Consider the following 17,222-nt stretch of genomic DNA (forward strand, 5'->3'; position numbering starts at 1 on the left):
GGCTGCCTCCAGCCCGCCATGACGCCAAAAGTGAAACGAGGTATCGTGTGTTTGGATGCATGGATGCTGTGTGTGCACGCCTGTGTTCGTGGGCCGCAGGGACCACCGATGAGCCAGGAGAGGGCTCTGCGGAGAACCTGGGGCGAGTGGGGCCACGTGTCCGGAGGAGGCCCGGCGGCCTGGCTGGAGGAAGCGGACTGGGCCAGGATCTGGGCTACGACCTCTCGCCTGGGCCCGAGGGAGGCTTTGTGCATGTGTGTCTCCTGGGTGTTGTGTCTGTTTCTCCGTGATGGCGTGTCTCGACTGGTGTGTCCGAATGTATCTGTCTCTACTTTCCCGTGTCCACGTGGAAATGTGTGTACCCCACACCCACCTGTGGCTCCATCTGCCCGCGTCAGTGTTTGCCGGCGGCCTCGTCTACATAGCCCCATACATACTTCGGTCTCCCGTGATTATCCATATGTCTGTCTGCGTGTCTGAATCTGGCCAGCGAGCTCCTGGAAGGTGTCCGGGGCGCGTCTCTGGGTCTGTCAGTGCTCCCGTGTGTCCCTGCGGGATGTGTGTGTGCGCGTGCCCCCGCACGTCTTTGCGTGGCTGTGTTTCTCCGTGCGGCCCCGTGGACCCCCGGGCCCCAAGCCCTGCTCCCTGCCCCTGCCCCAGTTGGTAAACATAACCTGCCAAAATATTTTCTTTTTTTTTTTTTTTTTTTTTTTTTTGTGTTTTTTTTTTTTTTCAAGTTCAAGAATCCCCAGTAAAAATTCTCCACGAGGTCTTTTTTCCCTTTTTACAAAAATAGAGTTTTTCTTCCCCCCCCCCCCCCCCCCTTTTTTTTTCATTTTGTTTCTGTTTCCAGCCCCTCCCCCTGCTCCTCATACTCCAACCAGGGGGCTCTGGGCCAGGGATGCCCACACCCCTCCTCCGTTTCGCTTTTTTGGGGATTTTTAAACCTGTTCCCCCCTCCCCTCAGGCTCATCTAGGTGTTGGGGAGGCCTGGGCAAGGGGGTCTGGGGGGCACCCCCAGCGCCCCTGCAAAGCCATCCCGTGGAGGGTGGTTGAAGGCGGGGTGGGGGCACATCTCTGCTTTCTTTTTAGCCGAAAAAAGAAACAAAAACCATCGCCATGAACAAAACCAAGACGAGAGAGTGAACAGCCCAGCCTGGGGTGGGGGCAGGAGGACGGGGAGGGGACCCCCAGGCACCCCCCCATCCCCTGCAGACTCTCCCACCCCGAGTGCTCACCCTGTGGCTTCCGCAGGGATGCGGGGCCCGTGTGCCGTCGGTGGTCTGCCTGCGCTGTCTCTCTCGGGGCCCCTCTCTCTCTCTCTTTCTCTCTCTCTCTGCTGCCCGGGGAGGGTGGGGAGGGCGGGCGGCGGTGGCTCAGGCCTTGTGCTGTTTGCTGGTCTTGAAGGACACCTGCAGCACGCGCTCGCCCAGGCGGTAGCCATTGAGGCTGGCGATGGCCATGGCCGCTTCGTCGTAGTTGGTCATAGTGACGAAGCCGAAGCCCTTGCACTTGTTGGTGGTGAAGTCGCGGATGACCTTGACGTTGGTGACGGCCCCGAAGGGCCCAAACAGCTGCCACAGCACACTCTCGTCTGCCTCCGGTGACAGGTTGTACACGAAGATACACCAGCCAGCGCCCGCCGCGCCCCCCGAAAGGCCCACACCCGCGAGGCCACTCATGCCGTCGATGGCGATGGGCGAGAACCTGGCGATGAGCGACAGGGGACTACTTTGGGGGTCACGCGGGCTCTGCCCTGACCCCCGGCACACCCCTGAGTCCCTGTGACCCCTGATGTGGTCATGACTGCTGGGCGTGCCACGATCTTGGGACCGTGTGATCCCTGCATCGTCCTGAGCCAGCCACGGCCTCGCGACCTCCACCTCTGACCCCACGCGAGACACCTTAAACTGCGGCCTGCTCTGAGACACTGGCCCCCAGTCTCCATCCTGACCTATAACTTGTGACCTTCCCTGCACGTTACGCCCTCACTCACACTCCTGCCTAGAGCCCCAGTCTGCACCCTGACCCCACAACCTTTGACCCTACTGGGTCCTTGGCCCTGTTGACCCTGACCCCTTCCCCACTCCTGACCACTACTCTTCCCTTGGCAGATTTTCCCACCCCCCTTTTGCCCTCCCCCCACCAACCCCACCCCGCCCTCTGCAACGCTGTGCCCCCTTTGACCCTGGTCACCCTGCTACCCCTACGTGGCCAGAAGGGCACCGCTCAAGGCCAGGCCATGACTGCAACCGGTGAAGCGCTGCCCTGCGTTATCAGGTCCCAGGGCAGCGGCCTCGCTGCCCACCGCCTTCCCCTGCCCCTTGCCAGCCTTTTCCTGTTCAGATTGTATATTTAGGATCCACTCCACCTTCCCTGCGGTGCCCCAGCCCAGAACAGCTCCTGGAACAGCAGGGCCCCTGGGAGGGTTTCTTGACTGACCGACTGATGGGCAGGATTGGCTCCACCCACGTGCCTCGCTGCCTCCCTGCCCCCCAGGCCTCACTCAATTCAGGGGGAGCCCCAGGGTCTGCCCCGTTCAGTGTGACCACTGGGGACTCACTGCTTGCTCCCTCCTTCCCGATTCTGCACAGGCTCTGGCACCTTGGGCGTGTCGGGGTGGGCGGGGTCTCTGCTGGGTCCCCCTCACCTCTCCTCCTGCCCCCTTCCCAGCCCTGCTCGCTGCTCCCTCCCTGCTAGACTGAGGTAATTGACAACAGGAACAGTAATCGTCCGAGCGGCTACTTTTATTGAGCGCTCACTACGTGCCAAGCCCTGTGCTCAACAGCATTTCATCTCCACGAGGGATCACGTCTGGCCGGGCCACGTTGGGTCCCCAGCCCCGAGCCCAGCGCCCGGCACTCAGTGTGTGCTCAACAGCTCGCGATGCAATAAACGCGGGGACCTTCACAGGGTTGGGGATGTGGACAAGGTCGTGCGGGCCTCGGGGCCCGTCCCCAGACTATGCGGGAACAGAGGGTGGTATCCTGTGACCCCAGCCATCAAGAGAGGCAGGTGGAACTCAGACTGAACGTGGAAACCCGGGGGGGGGGGGGGGGGGGGGGGGGGGGGGGGGCATGGCTGTGACCAGGCAACATGGCCGGCCTTTCCCTGGGCCGGAGGGGGCCACGGACAGGCCCTCCAGGACCCAAAGAGCAGTAGTAGCTCTTTCTAGGCATTCACTAGGTTCCAGAGCCCCTGATTCTCTTAATGGACACGCTATTCCCAGACAGGGCAGACCCAGCTAAGCTGGCAGTCCCGGTGGTGAGGCGGGGGAGGGGGCCCATCGGGGCAAGAGTCCAGGGAGGGACGGCGGGGAGCTGGGGGCAGCGGGGAGCACTGTTACCTCTTGACTCCGTAGGCCATGTTGAGCAAATTATCCAGCCTGTGGAAGCAAAAGGGGTGGTCACCGGTGGCCTCCGGGCACACCCCCAGCTGTGGTGTCGGCCTGCCTGCCTGCCTGCCCTCCCCGCCCCCACCCAGCCGGCCGGCAGCCCAGCCCTGCCCCCACCCGCCGGCTCCCCGCCCGGCTGGACACCGCCTGGCACGGAACCGTGGTCACTCGGGCACTGCCTCTCGCCTGCCCTGCCGCTGCCTGGCCTGCACCCGTGCCCCGTCCTCCCCGGCCCGGCCCGCCCAGCCCCACTCGCCTGCCCCCACCCTGCGGGGCTCAGGACCCCAGAAGGGAAGGTTCGAGTCTCTTCTCGGCAGTGGCAGGTGGGTTGGGCAAGGGACAAAGCCTCTCTGTTCGTAAAATACAGACAATCTCCGTTCTCTTGAGGTATAGATGCCTGGGGGCGCAGACAGCTGGAGCCCCACGCCCGAGGGAGGGGCCGATAATGCCACTCAAAGCGCCCTGCATACATTGACTGCCTGCTGCGTACGAGGGCCTGGCCTCAGCACCTGACGGACACACATTTCCCCTCTGCCGCCCTCAGTGGCCCCGGCCTGCGGGCACCCTCCCGGCGTCCCTCTGCCCTGCAGGGATGGGCTCCAGGGGTCTGTGGGGGGCGTCGGGGGGCTTACCGGAAGCGCTGCGTCTGATGGTGCAGGGGGCCCGCGTAGCGCCGGGCTGACGACTGGTAGAGGTGAGTGAGCAGGGCCTGTCCAGTCTTCTGACTCGGGTTGTTGGCGAACTTGACCGTGATGGGCTCCGCCGCGCCCAGCGGCTTCTGCCCGTTCAGTCCTTTGATGGCCTCCTCGGCCTCAATCCTCTTGTCGAAGCGGATGAACCCCACACCCCGAGAGACACCTGCCAGGGAGTGAGGGCGTCATGAGGACCCTGCCCCCTCCTGTGTGGCCCTCTACCCCGCTCCTCCCCCGCCATGCCCGGTTTCTCCATTTTGGCCCCACCTCCGTGCCTTTGCCCAGTGCGTCATCCCCAGCAGCCTGACCTGTGACCTGGTCCACCAGGATTCGAGAAGTGATGATACGGCCATACTGGGAGAAGAGCTGCTCCATTTCTTTCTGGCTCATGGTCTTGGGGAGTCCACTGACGTACAGGTTAGCATCTCGGATGGATGCAGAGCTGGGTCTGGCATAAGACACCTGGAGTGGGGGGGGGGGCGGCAGGTGGACAGAGGTGAGGGGAAGACCCGTTTCACGGATGGGGAGGGCGAGGCCACGTCCAGACCACCAGTGGGAGGCAGAAGTGCCTCGTCTGTTCGCTTAACAAGTATCTCTTGGGTAGTCACCATGGGCGGGGCTGGCCAAGGCTTGAGGGAGGGGACATGGCTGTGGCCGATGATGATGATGTGGGCCGGCCAGCATAAAGTGGTGGGGGGCGGCACCTGGGTGGCTCAGTCGCTTGAGTGTCTTAATTTCGGCTCGGGTCCCGGTCTCGCAGTTTGTGAGATTGAGTCCCGAGCCGGGCTCTGCGCGGACAGCTCTGAGCCTGCTTGGGATTCTGTGTCTCCCTCTCTCTCTCTGCCCCTCCCCTGCTTGTGCTCTGTCTCTCAAAATAAATAAGAAGACATTAAAAAAAAAAAAAAATTAAAGTGGTGGGAGGAACATGTCGTCGCTGGGCCCTGGAGGTCAGATGTCCCCAGCTCCTGCTCTCACGAGGTACAGTCCATCAACACAACGCTTCCTACTCCTTTGGAAAGTGAGCCTGGGACGCTGGCCCTTTTCCCGTCCACGTTGGGACCCTCCAGGTCGCTCAGGTCTTTAGCCACCAGTCCAATGCTGACGACCCCCCAAATGTCCGTCCCCGGTGTGGGCCTGACCCCCAAACTGCACACCTGTGTGACACCTGCCTCCAGGCACCGCACGTGGCACCCCACAGGGGATCACAAGCAGCGAGGCGGCATCCAGTCCCCAACTTGCCCCAGCTCAGTAATGGCAGCTTTGTCCTCCTGGGTGCTCAGGCCCCCATTGTCCTTGATGCTGGTCTTTCTCACACCCGCATCCAATCCACCACGGATCCTGCCTCATTACTCAGCTCCCACCATAGCTCCCTCAGACCTCCCTAACCTCCCCAGTCTGTTCCCTCCACAGCTGCCAGGGGGCGCCTGTGAGCAACTGAGGCAGGGCACATCCTCCCTTTGCTCAGAACCTTCTGTGGCTCCCACCTGCCCCACAGTTCAAGTCCTTCTCCCAGCCCACGAGGCCCTGCACAACCCCCCCCCCATACCCTCACTCTCATCTCTGCCAATTTCTCCCTCGAGTGCTCTGTTTCAGCCACACCAGTCTCCTCCCGTGTTCCTCAAACACACCAGGCACATTTCGGCCTCAGGGCCTTTGCTCTGGCTGTTCCCCTCAGGCTGGAACGCCCTTCCTCTCCTTGCTTCTTCCAGCCTCAGTCAAAAAGTAACCCCTGTCCTCTTCCCATCTGAATTTGGTCCTCCGCCTCACCACCCCCCCCCCCCCAAAGCACTTCTCTCAGTAGGGAATTAGATGCGTTTTGGTACGGGCATTCGATTTGTGTCATTAATTATGGTCCAGACCAACAATGAAACTCCCTGCAGCTGGTTAAAAAATGGTGGACGCGTATATTTATTTCCCAGAAACAGTGGTGAGTATTGTAAACTGGGGGAAAGAAAAGTCCATTTACAGAGTGGCGAGATGTGTGACCCCATCTCATTGTTGTGCTTATCAGTGTCCTGGAAACACAGTCTGCGGGGCCCGCCCCCAGATGCTGACAGGTGGGCCTAGAGCTGGCGGGGGGCAGCAGGGGACAGGAGCTGCCCTTTCCACTTATTTCCGCCAATGTCTATGTCCTGTATCTTCTAAATTAACCTCTGGGTAGATAAGGTCACGGTCAAGGGTCCGGCTTTTGTTTGTGGTGGTGAGTGGAGAGGGCATAGCCCTGCATTAGAAGTAACTAATTAAAAAAGCTAACAACATGAGTAAATTGGGCCAGGGGTGGGTCAGGGTGAAGGCACTCATGGGCTGGAGGTAGAGGGATTCTAACGAATGCAACTGGGAGCACCCGGGGTCCTCCGGGGAGAAAAAAACCCACAAACACATCAGCTGCTGTTTTTTTTCGATAATATTAATTAAAAAGCACGGCCACATTTTTCACGGCTTCCGCTCTTGCCCGTGGGGCGGTGAGTTTTGAGGGGTGAGGACTTCATGAATCAGAGGGAGGGGTGAGGGGAAGAGAGGCCTGAGCTCCTGGGTGGGTGTTTGGGGTCAGGGGTCATTTGAGGCACTGAGTTGGTCTTCAGGGGTCTTTGCCAACCTTCCATGATGTGGGCTGACCCAGGCCCCTCACCTGGGTATGGGCTCCTCCGGCCCCCCTCACCAGGACAGGTCTTGGGCAAAATCTGCCAAAGCAGCCAATTGGGACCAACTTTACATAGTGCCACCCAGGCAGACACACACGGAGACGCGAGGCCACACTTTGTCACCCTCTGCACAGCCCTAGTGGCTACACCAGCCAAAGGGTGACTCGGGGCCACTGTGACATCCACAGCGGCTCCGGGGGTCTTGGATAGTTACAGTAAGAGGCACAGAACCACACACCTGTCACCCCACCACACAAGCCCACATCACACACGTTGCACCCCGAGTAGGGCACAGCCGACACCCCCACGCAGCCCTACCAGGTCATAGCCAGAGTTGCAGTGTCACAGAGCACCTGTGAAATAAACACCACATCCCACAGACACATAGTGACACGCCCAGAGTCTAGTAGCCAGACTCGTGTGTCCCACAAACACAATGGCTCCCAGCCCAGGTCTATCACACACACACACACACACACACACACACACGCACACACACACACACACACACATGCGCACTGCATCACATGCATACAGTGGCCTTCTGGATTTGTCACTACCGTCCCCCTCATGCCCCAGGGCTTCTGGGTCTAGTTGGCCATGGAGGGACCCATTAGGTCACGACCTCATCCTCCCCGACAACGGGAAGAGGAATTGATTCCTGCACCTCTGTTCTCAGAGAGAACGGGGGGCCAGATGGGCGCCCCCCCCCCAGCCTCCCCCAAGGTTCCAGAGCAGATTTGTGGGGCGGAGTCCAGACACCCCCAGGCGAACCGACAGAGGGGGGTTTCCATGGCGATCCCCCCCCAGGGAACCTGGGCTAGCAGAGTCCCAGCTGCAGCTGCTGAGAGGGGAGGTTGTGGGGGGAGGGGCATTGCACAAAGATGGGGGAGGGGCTCACCCCTAATCCCGCCCTCCCAGACCCTAATTAGGCTCCAGATGGCAGATGGACCCCCACCCCTCTCCATTTCCATGACAAAGGCAAGGGGGGGGGGGGCTGCCCACCAGACCCTGGTCACTCTCCTACTGCCAATGGGATGGCTACCTCCCTGAGCCAGCAGAGAATGTAGAGCCGGTATTCTCACTGACTAATGAGGAAACTGAGGTTCAGAGAGGCAGAGCCATCGGGCCCTGGGTGCCCAGCCAGGAATTCTTAGGGGAGAGTCTGAATCCCTCAGAGGATGAGCCACGGGGTAGGAGGGGTGGCAGTGAGGAAGGTAGGCAACATGCGGGTTGAGTGGCAGTGAAGGGGGTAGTCCAAGGGGAAGTAATGTGGGGGATTGGGGACAGTTGCAGGTGGGCAGTAAGGGGGGATGGGCCACAGAGGAAAATGAGGGCACTAACCTTGATGGTCTTCGTCTGCAGTTTGAGGCCGTTGAGGGTGTTGATGGCTTTGTCTGCATCGTTGGGATCAGAGTAGTTCACAAACCCATAACCGAGGCTCTGCCCTGTGGGCGGGACCAGGGTGATGACCTCCCCACACCTACCAGGGTCCTCCCAGACCCAGTCCTGAGAGGCTGACCGCCATCACTCAAGGTTGACCGAAATCCACCCCCTTAGTATTCTCCCACAGTACCACCCTGTCCCCAGGACACCTCAGATCCCCCAGAGTCCTGCCTGCCTCCATCACCCCCGGGATACCCTCCCGGGGGTCATACCTGTCTCCCCATCGCACCTCCGATCCCCCAGGGTGCTACCTGTCCCCATCACACCCGTGCTCCCCAGACTACTATCTCTGTCTCCTCCCTCCCCACCTGCCAGCAGCCACACCTGTGATCTTATCCCGAACCAACTTGCACGATTCGATGTCACCAATGCTGCCGAAGAGACTCTTGAACTCGTCCTGGGTCATGTTCTGGGGCAGGTAGTTGACAATGAGGTTGGTCTTGCTGTCATCAGTGGCTCCATTTGTACCAAGGAGTGGCCCGTTGGGCAGGGCCGGGCCGGCCGGGCCCCCCGCCACCTGAGACTCCATGGCCCCGAGTATCTGCTGGAGATAACAGGCCACACCCGCTCACGGCCCAGTCCCCACACCAGGGATCAGTGGTGATGCATCAGTCATGTCTGACATGGGCTTAAACATGGAGAGAGGACAACATATTATCCTATTAATCTCTTCCACTCCTCCAGCATCAGGCATAGCACCTTACGTGTGATTTTACTGTGAGAAATTCCATACATGTCTGGTGTCTACGTTTGCCTGTTTGCCTAAAATCAATCTGTGCATTTCCAGAAGAGTAAAATGAACACTTTTGTCTTCAGAATAAGATATATATTTTTATTAGCTTTGAAGTCCTCATAAGCTCCTCCCTAGCCATGGACTGCCCTCATCCATCAAAGGATGAGGGACTGCCCTCATCCACATCCCAGACGTGTTAATATTTCTTTTACTTCATGCATAATTTTCTCACTAGGCATTTACCCCCACGTTTTTCCCACTGAGCTCTTTTTCATTTTATTACTTATTGTTATTTATGATTTTTTAAGATTTTATTTTTAGGTAATCTCTACACCCAGTGTGGGGCTTGAACTCACAACTCCGAGGTCAAGAGTCGCATGCTCTCCTGACCGAGCCGGTCAGGCACCCCTGAGCTATTTAAATGTATCACATAATAACACCTGCAAATAAGGACAGTTTTAATTATCTCCAATCTAGACCTGTTCCTTATTTTTCTTGTCTTATTGCAGGGGCTACAGTGCGACAGTGGCTTCTTTATTCATGATGTTAAAGGAAATGCTTTAAACGTTTCACAGCTAAATTTGATTTTTGATATGGATTCTGTGTAGATGGCCTTTATCACATTAAGAATGTTTCATTTTATTCCTAGTATCCTAACAAGATTCCGTTTTTCAAGAATGGGTGTTGAATTTTATTTAACTTTTTTCCTACACCTATTTTTTTAATAGTTGACATAGAATATTAGTTTCAAGTGTACAACATGATTCAATATTTGTATATACTGAAAAGTACTGGGATGGATTGGTATTGTCTGTCATGGGCATGGGAAGGTAAAATACCCAGCATGTCCTTAGGTTTTTCTCCCAAGGCATGGTTGGCCGATGGATGGCCTTCACCTAAAAAAATCAAATCTATTGGTAGGGTGTTCCTAACGGGACAAATTAGGAAGGATTACAAACCAGATTCAGTTTCCACGGGAAAGATCACTGTGATTGATTAGCAATGTCTGTGGCTACAGAATTAGAGTCAGCAGGTACACATCATCTCAGCCATCCCTAACCAAAAATACAATACCGTATTTGTTCCCAAATATTGGGCATACTGTGTGCCAGGTATAGGACAAAGCTCTGTATGGGCAATGTTTTGTTTTTGTTTTTGTTTTTTTCTTATTCACAAGCACCCTGAAAAGAGGGCTTAATTTTCCCTGCTTAACAGATGCTGTGAACGTAAAGCCTGTGTTCCCTCAAATTCATATGTTGAGATCTTGACCCCCAATGTGATGGTATTTGGAAGTGGAGCCTTTGGGAGGTAACTGGGTCATGAGGGCAGAACCCTCATGAATGAGATTCATGTCCTTAACAAAAAAGTGACAGGAGAGACATTCTCTCTCTCTCCACAATGCGAGGACACAACAAGAAGACGTCCATCTGCAAAGGAGGGAGCAAGTCCTTACTAGCAACCGAATCAGCTGGCACCTTGATCTTGGACTTCCCAGAATCCAGAAGAAGGTTTGTGATAAATAACTGTCTGTTGGTTAAGCTGCCCAGTTTACGGTATTTTGTTATAGCAGCCTGAGCTAAGACAACAGACGAGGAAAGGGAAGTTCAGCGATGTTTTAAAAATTACCAAAGATCGGGGCACCTGGGTGGCGCAGTCAGTTAAGCATCTGACTCTTGATTTCAGCTCGGGTCACGATCGCACAGTTGGTGAGTTTGAGCCCTGGCGGCTCGTCGCTGACAGCATGGAGCCTGCTTGGGATTCTCTTTCTCTCTCCCTCTCTCTGTCCCTCCTCCACTTGTGTGCTCTCTCCTTCTCTCAAAATAAATACATGAACTTCAAAAAAAAAAAAAAAATTACCAAAGATCACGCAGCTTATAAATAGTGAAACGGGGGTGCGCACGCGAGATTTCCTCATCCAGAGTCTGTAATTCTAACTGCTCTAACGTTTCTCAGCCGTGTGTCCTCAGGTAGACTACAGGACGCTTCTGGGCCTCTGCTCCACTTTGCTGCAAACTCCAAATTATTGGCGCGGTGACACCCCCCCCCCCCCCCGGAAGGATCTGAAGCTACTCACGCGGCTGGGAAGCATTCTGGGATCACTTAGCCAGGTCTGCCATGAGCGCAATTACGACAAGCAACTCGTCACGTCTGCCATCCCTGCCTCAACATACGGCTAGTAATACTCGTCCAGCCCCACCGACATCTTCTGGGAGCCAGGCACTGGGTGAGGTGCTTACAGGCAACATTTCCCTTATTTCTCCCAATCAGCTTTAGAGATGGCCACACAGTCTCCATTTTATAAGTGAGAGAGCTCAGAGACGCTGAGTGATATATACATGGGGCACTTGATTTCAAACCTGGATATGTTGGCGGACTTCAGAACTGTCTTTAAAGACAGTGGCCAAGGCACGGGGGCGGGGGTGGGGGGCACCTTCTAGCTGTGTATCCTCGGGGGGGGGGGGGGTGATCGTAGCTCTTCTTTGGGCCTCTGTTTCCTTTCCATTTATTCTTATTAAAAGGATGGCCCTGAGGGTCAACCCCCCTGCATCTCCAGTTGGCTGAGAGTGGCTGTCTGGGGGCTGGCTGGAGGGTTATTTTGAAGCCACATCCAGACAGAGCAGGATCATGCACTGGGTTGATGAGCAATGTCTGCCATAGGCGCCGGCAATAAGACAGTAACGCACATTACAGATCTGCGTCCAGTTTCATAAGATGAATACTTTCCTGATAGCGTGGCCATGTATTGAGGGCCTGCTCTCCCAACATTGAACATTATGGCACTCTTTCCTCCATTTGACAGAAGAGGAAACAGAGTCTCCATGAAGGGGCAGGGATTTATACAAGGTTAGGGAGCTCGCAAATGGTGGGTCAAGAATTCAAATCCGGAGCTTGGACATCAGCCCATTTGACTAAAAGGCCAACAATAGTGAAAATAACAGCAAAGTGAAGCTGTGTCCCTACTCTACACCAAACCCAGGCATCGCCGCATTTAACCCCACTCTGCAGGCCAAGTCTACTCATTCAATTCAACAAATGCTTGCTGGGTACCATCAGGTGCCAGCTCCTGGCCCCACCCTCCTCACTGTGCATCTTCTGACACTCACAGTGCCTCTCCGGGCCTCTGTCCCTCCACTAAAGATATGGCACAGAGGTTTCCCACGTACAAAGATTGGGTTCTGTATTCCCTTCTGGCTCAACAGACTAGAGTTCTGTGATTGGTTGATGATGTCTGCGCTGGGAGTCCCCAAAATAATTAACAGTGCAAAACCAGTTCCAGGTCTGGAGCCCCTACTATGTGGCCAGGCACTGAGCAGGTGCAAAGGTTTCATTGACTTCCCACAACCACACTGAAAGCTGGGGATCACCTCCGTTTCTCAGGTGGAGAAAGCGAGGGTCAGAGGGACCTGTGATTTGCCTGGGGAATGACACGGAGCCGTGGTAGTGATGGAGTTTGACTACTGATCTGACAGATTACTCCAGACAGAGCCCCCAGGGCCACCCCAAATGTCCTCAGCTTGGATGCGGTTAAAAGGTAATTGGGGTTCCTATCCAGGATCTTGAGACCCAGCCTACTAATCTCCCCACCACCCCATCTCTCTCCCAGCTGTGCCAGAGCTTAGCAGGATCAGTGTCGCGTTTCCTCTGCAGCTCAGCCGGCTGAGCTGATAATAGGGATCGGATTGGTGGAGACCACACCCGCTCTGCCCCAGCCCATGACAAATGCGTGGCCTGGGATGACTCTGGGATCATAGGGACCTTGGAGGGCCGTCGTCCCAGGACAGGAGTGGAGGGGTGAAGTCAGAGGGGAGGAGGGCAGGTCAAAGATGGATAGGCAGAGATCAAGTGGGGGCAATAGAACCTTTCCTCCCAGTCTCTCCAGCTCTTCCTCTGGATCCGTACCTCTTTCTGTTTCTCTCTCCCCCCCCCCCCCCCCGTTTCTCTGTTCTTCTCTCCCCTCTGAGCCTGTCTCTCTCCCCCTTTCTCTCTCAGCCACTCTTTTTCCAACTCTTTTGCACCATTGCACATACATGACATATGGATTTTGCAGCGAATACACCTGCAGTCACTCTCTATGTAGACCCTTCTGTGTCTGACCCCCTTGGCCCCTAGCTGGGCCCCCTGGCCCCAGTCACAATGATAGATGCCTGGATCCTGGCGACAATAGGGCATTGAGTGGCTACGCATGGTAAGGCTAGGCCACCACGTGGTGCTAACTAGGCCTCCCACTTCTGGGCCCTTCTCCATCCATGCAGGGCCCTCACTGTCTCAATCTATCCCCTCACTTCCTCCCAGCCTGTTCTCATGGTGGACCTCTGCCCGAGTGTCCTCCAGTGGAGTAACCAGGCCTTCCAGGGCTTCAAGGCCCTTGTGTGACCTCTGACCACACCCTCGCCCTTTTGTGCATTAGTTTCCCTCTTTTAAATGAGGGAACAGATCAGAGGAATGGATGCTGGACTGTTGTGGGGGTTCTGAGGGTCCTCAGGAGGCTGCGCTCACGTCTCGCACCTAAGTTAGCAGCCTGAGGCCCAGAGAAGGGAGAGAGCCGACCTAAGGTCACACAGCAGGGAAGCAGGGCCTCTCAGGGCCTCCTTTCTCTGAGACAGGTGGGCGGGTCCCAGAGTCCCAGACATGGAGGGAGTGCTGAGCATCCCCCCACCCACTGTGCTCGCCACGACTCCAAGAAGAGGCCCAGAGACACAGGGCACAGACATACACACACACACAGACCAGAAAGACAGTAAGTACGGAAGAAGGAGGCCTGGGCGCTGGGACCAGACAAAGGACGCGCGGCGGCGCGGGGAGCGGAGTCGCGCGGCGGGGGCGGGGGTGGAGCCGGGGTGGGGCTAGAACTGGCCAGCCCCGCCCCCGGGATACGCCCGGGTAGCCGAGTGGAAATCCGAGGGCTCGGGCGAGGCCGGGCCCCCGGGGCCCCAGGGGGCGGGGTCCGGATGGGCGGGGAAGGGGCGTGGTTATACAGGGCGTGGCCGGGCGTGGCCGCGGGCTCGGGAGCTGACCAGCTCGGTGGCTGCTGAAAGCACCGGGAGTGGGGCGAGCCGCGCGGGCGTGCAGGCGGGCGCGCTCAAGGTCACCCCGAGGCCCAGAGCCCAGGAGGGGTGGGGCGCCTGGACCTGGCCTAGGGGACATCCTTGAGCTCCTTACCCCATCCCCCGTGGGGCGGGGGCCCAGGAGCCAGGAAGCCCCCCCCGCGGGCCCTCCTCTCCCCTCCCCCTCCCCGAAGCCTGAGGCGCCCGCGCGAGGCTACGGCCCGCTAAGAAGCTCCGAGAAACAAAGGGACGCGGCGGCAGCGGCGGCGGGCCCGCGGGGCCTCCGGGCGCGCCCCCTCCTCTCCCCTCCCCGCTTGCCGCAAGGTCGACGGGCTCGAGGACGAGACGCCCGGCTCCCCGGGCGCGGCCGCGGCCCGGGGCGCGCGATCCGACGCCACCCGATTCCCCGGGGCTCTCGGGAACGGCTTGCCGCCTTGTCCTGGCCCAGCACCAGTGATAGGAGCCCTGCGTTTGCCTGGGCGGCCTGCGGGGTCCGGGCCTGGATGGAGAAGGCATCCTCCGCTGCTGCGGCCCCTCCCCCATCAGGCTTGCTGGAGGGGGGCAATCCCGCCCCCAGGACGCCGTAGGACGCCTCCCCAAATCAGAGTTCGGCTTCCTAAGGCCTCTCAGACCAGACTCTATGCGCCCCCAGCACTCTGGGTGCGGTCCTGCCCACTCTCAGGCCCCGAGGCTCGGTCCTACCCCCCCACCGGGGCCTAGCTAGGCCTGGTCCTACCCCCCCCCCCCCACCCGCCATCTCCGCGGAGGCTGTGCCTAACCCCTCCCCACCCAGGTTCTCTCTCAGCGACAAGGGAATACCTACAGTGACCATTCTTGTGTGCCCGGCGGGCGCGGTCCGTGTTGAGGGCGGCTCCGGGGGTCGTGCACTCCTTGGGGGGCGCTCGATGCTCACTCCGGGGTCCCGCCCGGGCGGCCTTTGGCGCGGCCGCTGCAGAGGTGTCGATGAAGGCGGCGGCTCCCTCGAGGGCCGGGGACGGGCCCGAGCCCGAGGACGCGCGCGCGGATAGCCGGGCCCCGGGGTGGCCTGCGGGCGGCAGGGGATGGAAAGAGGGAGCGGGCGCGGGATTGAGAACGCCCCCTGCGCGGCCCCGCGGGGCCCGGGGAGGTTGCGCTTCCTGACAGAGATCGCGGCGCTCTGCCTTTCGCCGCCGCCCCCCGGCCCGGCCTGTCCGGTCCTGGATGCTCAGTCCTCTCCCCTCGCCCGCCCTCCCTCCCACCCTCCAGCCCGCGCTGCGCGCTCCGCGCTCTGGGCCGCGCCGCCGCCGCCCCCAGCCCTTTATAGGAGCAGCTGCCAGAGCCGGCGTCGCTTATTGGCTGCGGTAGCTGAGCCCCGCCTCCTCGCGGCGCCCGACGGCGCGGCAGGTGGAAGAGAGCGCGAGCTGGCTAAGACTCCGCACCCCCAGAAAACACTCCCTGGGGGCTCTGGTTGCCATTTTCGGGCCCCTCTGCCCCCGTGGACCCTGCTTCCTGCATTTCCGCCCCTTCTTGGGCGGGCTTTCTGCCCGCAAGACAGGGAAGGCTCCCCTCCTCTGTCCAACGACCTGAGCTGTTGGAGCAAAGAGGGAGATCCGTGGACCGATTGTACGAACTTCCGGAGTTGCTGTCCATCAAGAAGACTGGAAAGGGACGAGGAACCAAGATTTCTATGAGCAGAGGCCCAGGTCCGCAGATTTTGGAGGCATCGGGTGTAGCCTCCCAAGACCAGTGGAGAAGGATGGGGGTGGCAGGGGCTCTCGTCTGCCTACAGAAGGAACTGTGACCCTGAGGCTTTTGAATGGGATAGGTTCAAAAGGTGGGTTCGAAAGGTGGGGACTGGCACTCCACAGCGCAAGGGCTCTCGGTACTTCTCCAAAGCGGGTGAAAAAGTTTGGGGCTTAGGATTTCAGGCAAAACCCATTGGCGCCCTGTGTTTCCGGAAAACCACCGGGCCTTCTGAGACCCCATAAATTTTGGGTGGGCAGAGCTGTTGTGTAAATGTCCTGGCTTTTCGGGCTCGTGATTGGTCTGCCTGTGGAGTCACGCTTTCTTTCAGCTAGGGGGAACCTGGCTTCTCTCTCAGGCGACAGAAGTTGGTGCAGCCTCTTTTGGTGAGCGGGCTCAAGGGCACATTTACGTTGGGACGGCTATCAGGCGGGAGGAAGAGTCCTCACTAAGGCAGGGTCGCCTTCGACTGAGACTTCAGCACCACAGACAGCGGCCCGACGTTCTCTCCGAGAGCGCCGTGGGCTGGGTAGCAAGAGACCCCTAATCCGAGAGTCGCAGCCTCCACCCTAACCTCGTCCCTGCACGCCCTTTTAGGTTCCAGACTGTCGGAGAATGCCATCAAACTCAGCGAGAGAGCCTAATTTGACCAATCAAGGCCTGCCCTCGAGAGAACCAATTGCAGGAGGATGCCCTCGAGATTGAACCAATGAGAGAGCGCGCAGCAGAGAGCACTGCCACGCTGATGGAGAGAACAGGCCAATCATCGCGGCCCGCGCAATCTGGGCGGTGGCGTTGCAGGTCCCCGGGTGGCCCCTCTTGAGTTTGCCGGGGCGACCTGGCTGTCGAACCTAGGGACCCCGAGCGGTGGCTGGTTCCCCGCCTGGTGTCCCTCCCGGCTCCTGTCGGATTGCAAATTGTGCCTGTGCCGTGAGCGGAGCTACTCCCGGGCGCAAAGACCCGGTTGCGGTTTCCATGGAAACTGCTGGCTCTGGCTGCAGCGAAGGGGACTGGGCCCTGGGGGACTTGGGGAGCTCGCGTGGGTGGCCCCAACGGCCGGACTTGCTCATCCTCGCCGATACCTCTGTCCCTGGTTAGAATAAACCCCGATCCAAAGTGTAAAATGAAGCCTAGCTGCGGCCCCGCCCCCACGAGCTGGTGAGGCGCCGAAGGGGCCAATCTGCGCGTGGCGCCACAGGGCTCCCTCGGGCACGTGCTTTGGCTCGCGGCTGCGGTCCCCGGGGTCACGTGGCTGCGGCCACCAGGGCCCACGCAGCTTGCGCGCCACCTGGCGGCCGCCGGCCTGGTATCGCTCCCGCCTCTTGCTGGCAGCCAGCAGGAGGATGCGGCGACCTCAGGCATCCTCCTCCGGGAAATGGGGCCAGGGCAGCCTCCCCGCCGCTGCCAGCTCCCCTCCCCAACGAGGCTTCCTGTTCCAGGAACACGCCGAGCCGTTCTACCTCGGGGCTTTGGCACTGGCTGTTCCTTCGGCCTGGGATTTGCCTCCTCCAGCTCTCTTCAGGGATGGAACCTCTTTGTCATTCTGGA

General features: G+C 58.7%; 1 protein-coding gene across 1 annotated transcript; it reads right to left on the bottom strand.

Moving 5' to 3' along the window:
* Nucleotides 1–847: 847 nt before the first annotated feature.
* On the bottom strand, nucleotides 848–17,216 carry ELAVL3 (ELAV like RNA binding protein 3). The gene is made up of 9 exons (XM_049639408.1): nucleotides 17,206–17,216; nucleotides 16,827–16,999; nucleotides 14,776–14,997; nucleotides 8,499–8,741; nucleotides 8,073–8,176; nucleotides 4,395–4,548; nucleotides 4,027–4,252; nucleotides 3,347–3,385; nucleotides 848–1,728 (listed from the first exon to the last, which is right to left on the bottom strand). Exons 1-9 carry the CDS (start codon nucleotides 17,214–17,216, stop codon nucleotides 1,377–1,379), a joined length of 1,524 nt encoding a protein of 507 aa, XP_049495365.1. The 3' UTR covers nucleotides 848–1,376.
* Nucleotides 17,217–17,222: the final 6 nt, after the last annotated feature.

This window comes from Panthera uncia, chromosome A2 (genome assembly GCF_023721935.1).
Source record: "Panthera uncia isolate 11264 chromosome A2, Puncia_PCG_1.0, whole genome shotgun sequence".
In the NCBI taxonomy this organism is placed as follows: Eukaryota; Metazoa; Chordata; class Mammalia; order Carnivora; family Felidae; genus Panthera; species Panthera uncia.

What these genes read in the sequence shown, in the direction of transcription:
- ELAVL3 (XM_049639408.1), bottom strand. An exon ending in CTTCGGCGCCTCACCAGCTC is followed by an intron (nt 14,998 to 16,826) that starts GTGGGGGCGGGG and finishes TGCCGCCCGCAG; the next exon opens with GCCACCCCGGGGCCCGGCTA. An exon ending in GGCACACAAGAATGGTCACT is followed by an intron (nt 8,742 to 14,775) that starts GTAGGTATTCCC and finishes CTGGGCCGTGAG; the next exon opens with CGGGTGTGGCCTGTTATCTC.